This window comes from Tigriopus californicus, chromosome 10 (genome assembly GCF_007210705.1).
Source record: "Tigriopus californicus strain San Diego chromosome 10, Tcal_SD_v2.1, whole genome shotgun sequence".
Lineage (NCBI taxonomy): Eukaryota > Metazoa > Arthropoda > Copepoda > Harpacticoida > Harpacticidae > Tigriopus > Tigriopus californicus.
In genome coordinates, this window is record NC_081449.1 from 1,997,306 (window position 1) to 2,012,500 (window position 15,195).

A 15,195-nucleotide genomic window follows, 5' to 3' on the forward strand; every position below is an offset into this window, starting at 1 on the left:
AATGTCCATATACTTATACTGAAAGGGCTCGGAAAAAAAATGTGTTTGAGGTCTAAATATTCAATGTAAATTTTTCTTGGAAGCAGCAAAATAATCATTTTCACAGGTAAAAAAATCCCCAAATGCAAACACATAAGCATGTTTAAAAGCAAAAAAAGCCACATAAAAAGACATTAAACTAATTTCGCAAAACTTTGATGTAATTGCCAAAGGTTTTAATATATTTCATTATTTCAAGTTCCTTGAAATTTGAAGTTGTCTCCTAACTTGGACCGCCAAATTAATACCCTAAACCATGCAGGTAGGTTTCCAGGTCAAATTTGGTTCCTCTGGGTGCTTTATTTCAGCTATCTCTCGGGGCAAAGAGGTCTTGGCTAAAGTGCAAATGTTTTATATTTGCTTTTTTGTGTGTAAAGTATTGAGGTTCTACTTGCATTTTTAGGAAAAGCTTGAGCTTTTTGCCAAAGAGGCAAGCAGGAATAATATGAGAATTAGAGAAAAACTACTAACTTGCAACAAACCAAAAAGATTGGTACAATGCAGTATGCAGTATTTGAAGGAAGTGCAAAAGGTATCTTTTGCAATACATCTTCAAAAATCAATTGTAGTGAATGTCAATTTTTACACTTTTGAGCCCTCCAATCCATTTAAAAAGGGAAAACTCAATTTCGGTGCCAATTCAAAGCAAGGCCCTCAACATAAATTATATATTTATCTAAATATTAGCTTATTAAGTAGCTTCATAAAAATAGAAAATAACATGACTATTTTTCTCATGTGAGGTGGGAATCCTTATCCGCTTTCTTCTGACGTCTTCCGCCTCTCCTCATTTGTTGTGTGCTCACAAAACCATGCAACTTTCGTTTATGAATGTAGAGAGACGATTGTGATTGAAAAGTTTGCCCGCAATCTTTGCATTGCCGCACTTTTACAATACCTAAATGGATGCGTTTAATGTGGTCACGAAGTGTCTGTTTCTGAGAAAATTCCTTTCCACATTGATCGCATTGGTGATACAGAACCAGGTCCGTGTCGGCATTGGTCAGACCTTTGTCTCGAAGGTGATTCTTTTCATGGTCGATTAAGATCATCTTAATATTAGTACCGTAATCGCAATGGCTGCACTTGAATCGCTCAATACCTTGATGTTGCTTGATATGAGCATCAAAGGCTATCTTGGAGGAATATTTCTTGCCGCAAGTATCACACTGAAACACGTTTTCTTTAGGAAAGTACTTGTAACACTTCTTAGGCCATCGGCACTCCTTGTAGTGCCAATTGAAACTGTCCGGATCCTCACGGAGATCTGAGACGTGTGAGCAAGAGGGCGTGGGACATTTCACTTCGGGATTGTCGGGATGAAAAGTTAACATGTGTGTGGAAAAATCTGTGGCGTAATGACACGCCTCATCACATGTTTTGCACTCAAAAAGTCCCCAAGAGTGCTTGTGTCTCATGTGCAAGGTCCAACCACTATCTTGGGTGTAGTTAGAGTCGCAATGCTGACAAGCGAATCGAATTCGTTTGTACTCGATTTTTCCGTCAGGTTTAGACACGGCCTTCAATCCATAAGTCTGGGGTTGAATGTGTTCCAAAACCTGGTCGTGTTTTTGATAATTATGGATAACAAGGTCGTAATACGTTAGGCAAGGCTCCTGGCAGGAGCTGCATTTGAACTCGCCCAATTCATGATAAAGCTCTCTATGGCGATAAAGTAACACATTGCCATTGAAAATCATATCACACAGTGAGCACTTCTTGGGTAACTTCAGCGACTTCAATTCTGTTGTGTTTTGCCCGTACTTGACATATCGCTCAGCTACGTCCGGATGAGCCTTGGCTGTATGTTCAATGAGCTGCTTAAAAGTCACTATGTCTTTCTTACACTCCTTACAGCCCACTTTTCGCTTTTCTCGTTGATGCTTTTGATACGCATCCGGAGTAAGAAAAGTCTCTGTACAATGATTGCAAGAATATATCTTCTTGGCTGGCTCCTCTTCCGCTTCTTCCCCATCTTCATTGATCTTTCTTTTCTTGGATTTGTGGCGCGTTGGTCGAATTCTGAGTGGAAGATCGTCTTTGGCATCCTCATCTGACTCCAAGTCAAACTCAAACTCCTCGGGATACTCAAGTGAGGGCTCTTCTTCGGCATTCGGAAACAGCTCAGTCTCTTCATCCAGCACCACTTCCAGTTTCATCGGATTCATCTCAATCAAGTCAGCTTCAACGTCTTCCTTATTTTCTTGACCATTATTACTCCATGCTTCTTCACAAACAGGGCAAATCCACCTGGATCTGTCCACTAAAGAATTGTTCCTAGACACTAGGTTAGGTTTAAACAAATACTGACATTTCTGAGCTACACTTCTCTTGTAAGGAAACTCTTGGATACACGTATTGTTCTCAGTTTCTAAATGAGAATTCACAGGAAACCCTTGACATACTTTGGAGTCCACAAAGGCCTCGGTTAACTTAGAATACAGAATTTCCGGGTCTAGTGTGGCCCCAAAATCGACTTTGAAGCCTTGCGCTCTATGGATATATTTCCCGGTGGATATCTCGATCAAGAATAACTGAGTAGTGAATGGATCTCCATTCTCGTCGAAGAAGTCGAACGAGTCCCGTTGAAAAACGATCCAGTTTTGGACCACTAAATGGAGCAAATGCAAGGACTTTTCGGGCGATTCAAGCTTCTGAAGGAGCTTGGACCTCAAGTCCATGTTGATGGCCGAAATGGTGACGGGTATCGAATTGGTTAAGGACGGTCAATGTGCAGAACCTGACACCTTCAATTGATTTGATTTGACATCCGCAGCAATGTGTCTGATCTGTCAACCCCTTTTAGTGTCTTTTTGATTGCTTTGACCTAAAGCTTTTGAAGAGAAAGTTGTTAAACAATCATGACGGCAGGGTCACCAAATTCAGAGAATCTTTTTCGGCATAGAATTGTGTGCATGTTTTTAGGATTTTGAGGGTTTGAGTTGTTCAGGTTGGGTCTTATCTTTCAGGACTCCGCAATCTCCATCGTATTGTTTCAATGTATTAAGTCTTTTGTGGTTGAGTATGGAATTCAGTGTTATTTCATTTCTTGCCATACAACTAGAGGATCCTTTGGGGCTATTATGTTCTTTTGCCACTTATAAATCACGCCAAAATTTAGCTTTGTGATTTCTTAAATGGCTCTTCTCTGTTTTGAAAAACTTCTGGCTCTTAAAGCCTTCCTCGTTCTATCACTTATTTTAAAAAAGTGTTCTATAACAGATACCTTTTTGCAATATCGAACATTGTTAGAGATGGGATTCGACCATTTGTTTTACTCCCAAACATTAATGCATTCAAACAGAGACGCGTGTTTAAATTTGCTTTTTAAATATAATTTTGGGAGTAGATTTGGCTTTTTTATTGCATATTCCTTACAAGTATGTACTTAATTCAGTCATATCTTTCTCTAACCATAATCTGACATTTATTTTGCTATTTGTATTTAAATGGATGGTCATCGAATCCGGAGCAGGATGGCGAATGGAGATGAGATTTGGGACATGGGATTTTTTCACCAAGACTTTCTAGCTACAAGATCAGAGGTATCTCCTTCCATGTCGTTTTTGACCCAGAGTGACTCTCCCTGATCATTGGGTGGTAACCGTAACACGATCCATTTATGGATGATTTTTGATTCATCAAATCTGAAAAACAAAACTTACATTAATACCGGCCGTTAGCAACGTCAAATTTTGACTGCAAGAGGCTGAAGAATCATATACAGGTACACACAAAATAAGTCTCGGAACCGCCGTCCGTCCACGAGGTTCCATTTTGATATTTTACACCTATTACATTGAGTCAATAACGTGAAAGGAAAGAGCATTAAAATACGTGATATTGAAGAATGGGGAAGTTGTCACAACGAAATATTTTTCAAAGTTGTGTATCAACGCTCATATTTTAATACGGTTTTTCAAGCAGGAAATCGCAGACTCGAAGTAAAAGCCTCAAGAAATTGAGTACACACTTATTATGTCTTAAACTAACCCGAAAATTACCTTTAAACGTGACGTGGATATTATTTTCATGTTCTTTTTCTTCTGCTTTGGCCTCTTCTCATCCTGAGTGTTGGCCAATCCGTGAACTTTACGCTTATGATTGTATAAAGATGTATGAGAGGACAAAATCTGATCACAATCCTTACATGGGTAAATTTTCTTAATACCTTCATGGAAGTATTTCACATGGTTAAGAACTGCTCGCTTGGTGGAATATTTCTTCTCACACTGATCACATGAATGGTACAGAACCAGGCCGGTGTCGGCATTAGTAAGTCCCTTTTCCCGAAGATGCGCCTTCTCATGGTTCACCAAGACAGCTTTATGGTTTGTCCCGTAATCACAATGGCTGCATTTGTAATGTTCGATCCCCTGATGCCGCTTGACATGTGCATCAAAGGCTAACTTGCAGACATATATCTTCCCACAAGTATGACACTGAAGCACTTTTTGTTCCACAAAGTCTTTGTTATTTCTTCTCAACCTTTCGCACTCTCTAAAATGCGAGTTGAAATGCTCGGGATCGTCTTTCAAATTTGAGAAATGGGAGCACCATATGGTGGGACACTTGATTTCCGGTCGGTCAGCGTGGAAAGTCAGCATGTGAGTCGAAAAATCGGCGGCATAATGGCACGCCTCATCACAGATCTTGCACTCAAAGTAATGATGCCAGGAATGATTGGCTCTCATGTGCCTGATCCAAGCGGAATCACTCACGTAGGTGGCATCACAATGATGACAAGGAAAACTGCCTCGTTTGTACGTGATTTTTCCATCAGGCAAAGAGACCGCCTCTAATCCATGGGTTTGGGGTTGAAGGTGCTCCAAAGCAACGTCATGTTTTTGATAGTTATGAATCAGGAGGTCATAAAAGGTCAAGCACGGCTTTCGACACAAGTCGCACCTGAAATCACCCAGTTCGTGGAACACCTCTTTGTGACGAGATAGCAATAATTTACCATTGTAAATCATATCACACAAATTGCATTGTTTGGGCGCACTCAGGTGCTCTAATTCGGCCATACTTTGCCCGTACTTGAAGTATTTTTCGAAGACTTCCGTATGAGTCACATAAACGTGTTCAACTAACTCTTTGAAGGTTATGATGTCTTCTTTGCACTCTTTACAACCCACCTTTCGTTTCTCTCGCTGATGTTTCTGATACAACCACAATGTTTTGAATGTTTCAGAGCAATGATTGCAATAGTAACCCTTCTTAGCTTGTTTTTTCTTTACAGTCTCGCTATCGTCATCGATGGTTGGTTTCTTGGCAATTGGGTTGGTTGAATCTTGCTCATGTTCCTTCACACCTACTCCATCATTGTTATGCTCGTCAACCTCAACAAATGAAAAAAGATCGATTTCTTCACTCAAGACTGCTTCCAATTTCAATGGGTTCACTTCAATCGAATCCATGTCAGCATCTTCACCGTTTTCTTGACCATTTTCACACGCTTCCTCACAAACAGGACACACCCACCTGAACCCTTGCTCATGATTTAGAGCACTGGTCTTCAAAGCTGGCTCAAATAAGTACTGACAATTTTGGGCTACTTTTCGCTTAAAAGGAAACTCTTGGATGAGCAAACTATCAGGTTGGCTTCCGCTCTTAGATTTCAATGAAAACCCTTGACACACTTTGGAGTCCACGAAGGCTTCAGTTAATTTGGAAAATAGAAGATTATCGTCCAATGTGGCCCCACAATCCACTTTACTGCCTTGCACTCTATGGATGTATTTTCCGGTGGATATTTCGATCAAGAAGATTTGAGTCGTGAATGGATCCCCATAATCGTCAAAAATGTCAAACGAGTCTCGTTGAAAAACGATCCAGTTCTGGACCACCAAATGAAGCAAGTGTAAGGAATTATCCAAGGATTGGAGCCTTTGAAAGAGCTTGGATGCCAGATCCATACTATAAGACGACGTGAAAGGCGGTGGGTCACTTAAAAATGGTGCAAGTTATACGAAAACCTCGGTGGTTTTATTGATACTAGGCTGTTTTGAAACTACTGGACTCAGCACTCAGGGTAGCCAAATTCGTACCATAAGAATGTCACTCATTTAATCTTTCATCAATCATTTGGTAACATATTACTTTTTTGTCATAATGCCAGTGGAATGTAGATCAGTGCTTATCGGAAAATGAAGTGTTGTACTGACTGATAAAGCGTAAAAGCTATAGCAAATAATTGTAATTGTTCACAAAGGATGCCAAACCTTTTCTACCATAGATGACTGAAATAAGTAAAACGGGGCGGAGAAAATGTTGGCAGAGGGAAAAATGAAATAGCTTCCAAGTCAAAAAGCACTTTAACTGAGATTTTCAGGGGTCAAATCGTCAAAGATATTGAAAAGGGGGAAATTATGATAAAAATATTGTCGTTGCTGTTAAAGCCTTGTGATAAATCTCTGGCAGGGCTCGAGTAACGACGTTACTTGTAACGCGTTACCTTTTGAGTAACGCTACCGGTAACGCGTTAGTTTTCTGAAAAAGTAACGGTAACTGGAACGGAGTTTACTACATTCACCAGACCCATTGTTGGTTGAGTTCAATTGGGGATAATGTGAACATGTCTCTGAAAAAAATCTGGTAGAGATTAGAGAAAGCCCCCAATTGAAGAAGCGAAATTATCTGATTACTCTAAGCTGCTGAATTTTAGACGTCTGCATAACTTGAGTTAAATTTTTCAAGGAAACCAAATGTCAATTACTCGGAATTCATGAAACGTTCCAGATTCTGATATCATTTTTTTCATTCCGTGAGCAACCATAAGAATTATATTTGTTTTCCGTACTGAAGGAAACTTTTCGTTCTTGTTGACCCGAGGGCGTCAAGAAAAAGTCAGATTGTGGGCATGAGTATTTTGCGGTTAACATGGGGTTTTGTTGACTGACACTTTCTTGTTTTGAGACCCTGACAATTCATTTGATCTTTACATTCTAGCTTCACAAATAGCCTTAGATTTCACACCATCTGAATCAATCAATGCAGCACGGACTTCTGAAGATGTGGACTGCGAACGGAAGCAAACATTTTTATTTCCTAAACCATTCACTTTATTCCAAATGAGCACTTAATACGACTAAATGATCTTGTTGAATAGATGCATTTGGTCAACTTTGAGCCCAAAAATATGCTTAGGGACTTTAGGAGAAATGTCCAAACTTTTTTAAGTAAACAATACATAAAATTGGAGTTTTCGGCCTACTCTTGGTTAGCTACATCAACCTTTGGACAACATGACTTTGAAACGAACCACTATAAAATTAAATGATACAGAAATGACCTGCATTAAATTGAAAACATGTATGTTTCTTATTTTATTGCTTCAAGCCGAAAAAGGCTTAGAATTGCCATGACCAAGAGAAGGCCGATTTGGCTGGCGTAAGGCTCGTTTTCCATATCTTTTCTAGGTTCGTTAAGTCTTTATTTCCCAAGGATATTGTAACTACGCAAACGTTGGACAGGGATGCCGAGCAATACATCAAATCAAGTCTTCAATTCCGTACGAAAAAGATATTTTCGAGTCAACCCCATATGCACGCAAAGGAAATCACAAGAAAGAGAAGGGCGGTTAACAAAATGTAAATGCTGGTTTCATTATTTCTGTTCTGGCTCGATCTTCTTCTTCTTTCTTCCACCTCGATTCAGCGGTTGAGTATTGACAAATCCATGCATTTTTCGCTTATGAATGTACAACACCGATTGGGATTTAAAGATTTGCCCGCAATCTTTACACTCTCGAAGTTTCTTGATACCCAAATGAATGCTTTTGATGTGGTCGCGCAGTGACTGCTTCTGTGAAAATTCTTTCCCACATTGATCGCATCGGTGATAGAGAACAAGATTCGTGTCGGCATTGGTCAGACCTTTATCCCGAAGATGGGATTTCTCATGGTCGATCAATACCGTCTTGGTATTAGTTCCGTAATCACAATGGCTGCACTTGTAACGTTCAATACCCTGATGCTGCTTGATATGGCATTCAAACGAAGTCTTCGAGAAATACTTTTTCCCACAAGTATCACACTGAAACAAATTCTTCTCCGGAAAGTTTTTATAATTATTCCTCGGCGTACGACACTCCTTATAATGCGTGTTGAAATGATCCGGATCTTGGCTAAGATCCGAGACGTACGCACACCCTTGTGTGGGACACTTGATTTCGGGCTTGTCAGGATGGAAATGCACCATGTGTGCCGAAAAATCAGCCGCATAGTGACACGCCTCATCACAGGCCTTACACTCAAAGAGATCCCATGAATGGTTGGCTCTCATATGCATGGTCCAAGCGCTATCATTCGTGTAGGTGGCACTGCAATGTTGGCAAGCGAAACTTGTGCGCTTGTACTCGACTTTTCCATCCGGCAAGGACACTGCCTCCAACCCAAATGTTTGAGGTTGAGGGTGCTCCAGAGCTTGGTCGTGCTTTTGATAGTTATGAATCACCAGGTCATAGTAAGTCAAACACGGTACTTGACATGTTGCGCATTTGTAGTCGCCTAGTTCATGAAAGACGTCTCTATGGCGATAGAGTAACAAATTACCATTGAAAATCATATCACACAATGAACATTTCTTGGGCACTTTCACCGATTGGAGTTCCACCGGATTTTGCCCATACTTGATATACCGTTCGGCATCATCTGGATGAGCCTTGGATGCATGTTCAATGAGCTGTTTAAACGTGACTATGTCTTTGTTACACTCCTTACAGCCCACTTTTCGCTTTTTTCGTTGATGACGATGATAAGCATCCCCGGTGAAAAAAGTCTCTGAACAATGATTACACGAGTAAGTCTTCCTGGCAGGCTTATCCTCAATCGTTTCTTCTGTATGAGCTTGGAGGGACTTTCTTTTCCTCGCTAGTCGAGTGCCCGGAGAAATGTTGTCTTTTTCATCATCATCATCTTCATCATACTCAAAGTCAAACTCAAAGTCAGCTTCAGGCTCTGCAGAACATTCGTCGTCTTGAGTTGGGAAAAGTTCCGTGTCTTCGTCTAAAACTGCTTCCAGTTTCACCGGATTCTCCATCAAACAATCCGAATCCGGAATATCAATCATCTCGTCACGGTGATTACCCGATGCTTGACAAACAGAACAAATCCATCTTAACTCTAAGTCACTTTCTTCACTTTTGATGTGTGGAGCATCAGGTTTGAACAAATACCGACATTTCTTGGCTATTCTCCGTCGGTATGGAAACTCCTGGATAAACATATCAGTGCCCTGTCCACTCTTTGCCTTAAGCGGAAAACCATGGCACACTTTGTAGTCCAGGAAGGCTTCAGATAATTTAGAATACAGAATTTCTGGGTCTAATGTGGCCCCACAATCGACTTTACTGCCTTGAGCTCGGTGAATATACTCGCCTGTGGATACCTCGATTAGAAAAGTCTGCGTTGTAAATGGATCTCCATAATCGTCGAACACGTCAAAAGTGTCTCTCTGAAAAACGATCCAATTTTGGACCACCAAGTGGAGCAAGTTCAAGGATTTCTCCGAGGATTGGAGCCTGTCCATGAGCTGAACTAACAAGGCCATACTTCTAGACGAACGGAGTGGTATAGTACTCCCTGATTTCAAAAGATCTGCTAAGATTGGTGGCCTTTGACGGAACCCAAAACACGAAGTTGAGGTCTGAGGTCTAAAAGCCTTCCTGTTGTTCTTGGAGAGTGTTGGTCAACAATCAGGGTAACCAAACTCAGAGTATCAATTGTAGTTGTAAAAAGAGTGTCTTTCTCATTTATTATGTGAGGGTTCATGTGAATCAATAATTTTAATCAGCAATCAATAAATTGGATTTGCACCTTATCAGGTTTGTCTACATATTGGAGCCCTTAGCTTGCTGTTTTCCTGTTGCTAATTGATAAAAACGTAATTATGTGTATGTCATTTCTCATGTTGGCAAAAATTTCAATCTGAACAAAGATGCATCTGCGTTATAATGTGTTAGCCATTATAGTATTATCTAACTAAAACTGTCTTAATTTAAGTTGGACAAGAAGCTCCACTTTCAAGTAATGTTATGCTTTGTTAGTGAGCTCTAATGAATGATATAGGATCAACCTTCTAATATCGATTTATCTTGAAACAACATGGATTTTGACAATCACTCAAAATCAAGTTCTTTTGAAGCCTTTTTTGCGACTCTTCTGCCCCCTCTTATTGGCTTCGTATTGACAAATCCATGGACTCTTCGCTTATGCAAGTACAAAACGGATTGGGATCGAAACCTCTGCCCACAATCTTTGCATTCTCGAATTTTCTGGATGCTCAAATGAGTGCTTTTAATGTGGTTTCGAAGTGAGTGCTTGTGTGCAAATTCCTTTCCACATTGATCGCATTGGTGATAGAGAACAAGATTCGTGTCGGCATTGGTCAGGCCTTTCTCGCGAAGGTGCTTATTTTCGTGGTCAATCAAGACAACTTTGATATTGGTTCCGTAATCACAATGAATGCACTTGTAACGTTCAATCCCTTGGTGTTGTTTGATATGGGCATCAAAAGATCCTTTGGAGGAGTACTTCTTGCCACAAGTATCACATTGGAACATACCTTGCTGAGGCGCACTTTTACAATCATACCTGGGCCTTCGACACTCTTGGAAATGCAAATTGAAATGGTCGGGATCCTCCTTGAGATTTGATACATGGAAGCAGTAGGGAGTGGGGCATTTCACTTCGGGATTGTAGGGATGAAAATTCAACACGTGGGTCGAAAAATCATGGGCATAATGACAAGTCTCTTCCCAGAGCTTACACTTAAAGAGATCCCACGAATGATTGGCTATCATATGCATGGTCCAACCACTATCATTGCAATATGTGGCATCACAATGTTCACAGGCAAAATTCACTCGCTTGTACTCGACTTTTCCGTCCGGAAAGGTCACCGCCTCCAATCCATAGGTTTGAGGCTGAATGTGCTTCAAAGATTGGTCGTGCTCCTGATAATTGTGGATCACAAGGTCGTAATAGGTCAAACAAGGCTCCTGGCAAGTGGCACATTTGAAATCGCCCAACTCGTGGTAGATTTCTTTGTGGCGATACAGCAAAAAATTACCGTTGAGAACTAGATCGCACAATGAGCATTTCTTAGGCACTTTGAGCAATTTCAAATCGGCCGAATTTTGCCCGTACTTCAGGTACTTTTCGATTGTCTTGGGATGTGCTTTGGATGCATGTTCAATAAGTTGTTTGAAGGTAAATATGTCTTTCTTACACTCTTTACAGCCTACTTTCCGCTTTTTTCGTTGATGCTTCTGATACGCATCGGGGGAAGAAAAAGTTTGCGCACAATGGTTGCACGAGTAAACCCTTTTGGTTGGGTCATCTTCCGGTGGAACCTCGTTGTGGACCGGTCTTTTTCTTGAAATTTGTCTAGCAAGTTGAATACGCAGCGGACGATTGACTTGATCATCATCAGATTTCAGGTTAGGTTTAAAATCGGACACTAGATCTTCAGTACGATGCTCTTCTTCTTCAAGAGGTGGAAAAAGCTCGGTCTCTTCCTCCAATACCGCCTTTAATTTTCTCGAATTCATTGCCAGAGAATCCCAATAACTCTCATTACTCCAGACTTCTTGACAAGGAAGGCAACAGACCTTGTCCAATTCTACCCCATGTTCATGTTCATTCGACCCTTCATTCGACTTGAATACACTCTGACAATTGAGAGCTACTCTTCGCTTGTAAGGAAACTCTAGGATGCACAGATTGGCCTCGTTTCCGATTTGAGATTTCGGCGAAAACCCTTGGCACACTTTGAACTCAACAAAAGATTCAGACAATTTCGAATACAAAATATCCAGATCTAAAGTGGTCCCGAAATCGATTTTCCGCCCTTGAGCTCTGTGGATATATTTCCCGGTGGATATCTCGATTAGGAAGACCTGTGTGGTGAATGGATCGCCCTCCTCGTCGAAAACGTCAAACTCGTCTTTTTGAAATATGATCCAATTTTGGACCACTAAATAAAGCAAATTCAAAGAATCGCCGGCAGATGCCAGCCTTTCTAGAAGATTAGCCACCAAATCCATTTTATTTTGTACCCAAGAGATGAAAATGTCGTGGTCTTGGTTGTGTGGATGGTTGGGTTTGATCGAACTCGATGTTCTCTAAAACATCGGATTGTTTTTCTTAGTTTCTTCTCCTTTAGACAACATACATCTAGGGTGGCCATTATTCTTTGAAAAAGAAAACTTTGTATGTCAGGAAATTCCTCAAATGGATACCTTTGACTCATTTATTTGTGGAGGACAAATTTCCACTTATTTAGGAGGCTAATTTGTGCTCGTGTTTCCCAACTTACAAAAAAAAAGTGCTCAGTGCGCCTCGGAGATCATTACCGTCAGAAGTTCACGAGCATTCATGATTCTTTAAATATCAAACGCTAATAGGGCTTGTTCAGTGAACGCGTTCATGAACAACTGACGTTATCCATGGAGAAAAATCGAAGTCATCATGCCTAGCCGAACCGCAAAATGTGACTTTTGACATTTATTTCATTTTAATTGCTGTCCTAAGCAATAGCATTGTGGTATTGACTCAATACTACAGGGTGGAAAGAAATTAAGGGCCGCTCTTTGTCGCTTCTGAAAATCCTACACCATAACTCAAATAATGATTTGATCAGATTGAATCTCCAGTTTTAATTAAAAGGGATTATTGAAAAAACTAACACCATACCACAAATGATCCAATTTTACTCCAAAGGAGATTGGTAGCCTTCTAATGTTTAGCCACCTAAAGATTGAGTCTTGAAAATCCAGATTTCGGCCATCGGTCCGGTCTGTTCTAAACGGATTTATTGCATTTCCATGAGGGTCACCACTTTCCAATGGTTTGAGGATGAACACTGAAAGGCTTACCAACGTTCCTTTGTCTTTGCCGGCCTTCAGGACGCCCTTAGCCTTGGTTCTGACCTTCAGACTGCGCTCACTTGAATTTTCAGACATTGTTTTGACGGCACTCTATCAGAGGGCTACCAATCGCCTCCAGGATAACGCTTAACCATTTGTAATATGTCATTAGGTTCTTAACAATTCCTCTTAATGAATGCTTGTGGTTTAATGTCAAAAAAATCTTTGAGGAGGGAGAAATGTTGTAAAAAACAGCCATGGAGGCCCTTTCTTTACACCCTGTATTGAGTCAATTTGATAATGCGTTCACCGAATAACACCAAACATGCTTATTTTGTTGGGTTTTGGCTGTGATGTTTGTCTTATTTCTCCTTCTCTAAAATACCCAAAATCATGGTGCCGGACCACATTTTTCCTTAAATTTCCTTCACTTGGCATGCCCTATAAATAGCATTTGTTTCACCGAATATTAGCAATCGCCTTGCTTTCAACTAAGCATATAAATATCTTGATTCAAGCAGAGCAATCTCCAGGATTAGTCGCCACTTTCTTTCGCCTCCCTCCGCTTTTTCTCCCTTGAGCACTGACAAACCCGTGGAACTTTCGTTTATGTTTGTACAAGGACGATTGGGAAGCCATGGTTTTGCCGCAATCTTTGCACGGGTGACTGACAGAGATCCCTTGATGAACCCGCTTAATATGGATCCGAAGGGTTTGCTTCTGAGAAAATTCTTTCCCGCATTGTTCGCACTGATGATAGAGCACTAAATCGCTATCAGCATTAGTCAATCCTTTGTCTCTCAGATGCATCCTTTCGTGATCGATTAACACGGCCTTGATGTTTGTTCCATAATCACAATGAGAACATTTGAAGCGTTCAATGCCTTGGTGCTGTTTGATGTGAGCGGCAAAGGATCCCTTGGACGAATAGTTCTTGCCACAGTAATCACATTGAAACGAGCAATGTCTTTCTTTTTTCACGTACTCATGGGGACAACCTTGATAATGAGTGTTAAAAATCTCGTGGTCTTCTGTCAAGTTCAAAACCTCGGAGCAACATGGACACTTAATTTCCGGGCAGTCAGCGTGGAAATTGAGCATATGAGCAGATATATCTTTGGCATAGTGGCATACCTCATCGCAGGGTCTGCATTCAAAAAGGCCCCAGGAATGCTTATTTCTCATGTGACCCGTCCAAGGCACATCAGAATTGAACGGAGCTTGACAAAGTTGGCAAACGAAAAGCGTCCGTTTTGTTTCAATTTTCCCATCTCTGTGAGTAATTTCCTCAATCCCGAGAGTGTGAGGCGGAATGAACTTGGATGCTTTGGAGTGAACTTGATAATTGTGAATAACTTGGTCGTAGTAAGTTAGAAAAGGCTCTTCGTGGCACTCACTGCAACGATAATCGCCCAACTCGTGATAAGTGTCCTTGTGCCGATGCAACAAAACATTACCATTGAAGAACATATCACAGAGCAGACATTTCCGTGGGACTTTCATAGTGTCTGTGATGTCCTCATCTTGGACGTAGGGGCGATATCGTGACACCATCTTAGGGTGCTTCTTTGACACATGTTTCATCAAGTCCACAAATGTGGCAACCTTCTGCTGGCACTCGTGGCACTTCATATGGCGCTTGTATCGCAGATGCTTATTATATCCGGCGGACGAGGTGAAAACTTTGGTGCAATGATTGCAATGATACAGTCTTCTTGAATGAAGGCTTGATTGTTTCACTCGAGAATGAGCTTTTGTAGACGAGGATCTGGTATTGTTGGAGTCATCTTCGGATTCATACGAGAACTCTGACATTTCACTTTCGTTATCTTGGTTTGTCGTGTCCATGATGGAAGGAAAAAGTTGGAAATGATCATCTCCCTCATATATGGCCTCCTTCTTAACTTCTTCACTATCTCGACCCTTCTCTTTCACATTAATACTATGCCACACCTCCTGACATTTGGTACAGATTATTCTTTCGTTGAGGTCGTTTTTGAAAGAGAGAGATGGAAACAAAATCTGACAAGATATCGCTATACATCTTTGGTACGGATAATCAACGCATGTCATTTTGGCGCTACTACGATCCAAATCTTGGATGGGATATCCTTGGCAAACCCTAACGTCGTCATGAAACACTTCAACTAGCTTCGACACTAGCACATCGAGATCTTGTGAAGCCCCATCCTCCACTTGTATCCCTTGAGCCCGATGGATATAGCGACCTGTGGATCTTTCTATGAGAAAGATTTGGCTAACGAATGGAGCACCCGTCTCATCAA

General features: G+C 40.9%; 5 protein-coding genes across 5 annotated transcripts; all 5 read right to left on the reverse strand.

Moving 5' to 3' along the window:
* Window positions 1-773: 773 nt before the first annotated feature.
* On the reverse strand, window positions 774-2,720 carry LOC131889174 (zinc finger protein 184-like). Its single transcript, XM_059238204.1, has one exon. It carries the CDS (start codon window positions 2,718-2,720, stop codon window positions 774-776), a length of 1,947 nt encoding a protein of 648 aa, XP_059094187.1.
* Window positions 2,721-3,385: 665 nt separating this feature from the next.
* LOC131888789 (zinc finger protein 33A-like) lies at window positions 3,386-6,050 on the reverse strand. Its single transcript, XM_059237719.1, has 2 exons — window positions 4,044-6,050; window positions 3,386-3,686 (listed from the first exon to the last, which is right to left on the reverse strand). Exons 1-2 carry the CDS (start codon window positions 5,955-5,957, stop codon window positions 3,681-3,683), a joined length of 1,920 nt encoding a protein of 639 aa, XP_059093702.1. The 5' UTR covers window positions 5,958-6,050; the 3' UTR covers window positions 3,386-3,680.
* Window positions 6,051-7,441: 1,391 nt separating this feature from the next.
* LOC131888785 (zinc finger protein 62 homolog) lies at window positions 7,442-9,757 on the reverse strand. Its single transcript, XM_059237716.1, has one exon. It carries the CDS (start codon window positions 9,589-9,591, stop codon window positions 7,648-7,650), a length of 1,944 nt encoding a protein of 647 aa, XP_059093699.1. The 5' UTR covers window positions 9,592-9,757; the 3' UTR covers window positions 7,442-7,647.
* A 69-nt stretch (window positions 9,758-9,826) lies between these two features.
* On the reverse strand, window positions 9,827-12,318 carry LOC131888787 (zinc finger protein 184-like). Its single transcript, XM_059237718.1, has one exon. It carries the CDS (start codon window positions 12,086-12,088, stop codon window positions 10,160-10,162), a length of 1,929 nt encoding a protein of 642 aa, XP_059093701.1. The 5' UTR covers window positions 12,089-12,318; the 3' UTR covers window positions 9,827-10,159.
* Window positions 12,319-13,423: 1,105 nt separating this feature from the next.
* Window positions 13,424-14,758, reverse strand: LOC131889175 (zinc finger protein Xfin-like). The gene has a single exon (XM_059238205.1). It carries the CDS (start codon window positions 14,756-14,758, stop codon window positions 13,424-13,426), a length of 1,335 nt encoding a protein of 444 aa, XP_059094188.1.
* Between the last annotated feature and the right edge of the window lie 437 nt (window positions 14,759-15,195).

Bases quoted from the DNA above. Each gene is read 5' to 3' on its own strand.
- LOC131888785 (XM_059237716.1), bottom strand. From the start codon at position 9,591: ATGGCCTTGTTAGTTCAGCTCATGGACAGGCTCCAATCCTCGGAGAAA.
- LOC131889174 (XM_059238204.1), bottom strand. From the start codon at position 2,720: ATGGACTTGAGGTCCAAGCTCCTTCAGAAGCTTGAATCGCCCGAAAAG.
- LOC131889175 (XM_059238205.1), bottom strand. From the start codon at position 14,758: ATGGACACGACAAACCAAGATAACGAAAGTGAAATGTCAGAGTTCTCG.
- LOC131888789 (XM_059237719.1), bottom strand. From the start codon at position 5,957: ATGGATCTGGCATCCAAGCTCTTTCAAAGGCTCCAATCCTTGGATAAT.
- LOC131888787 (XM_059237718.1), bottom strand. From the start codon at position 12,088: ATGGATTTGGTGGCTAATCTTCTAGAAAGGCTGGCATCTGCCGGCGAT.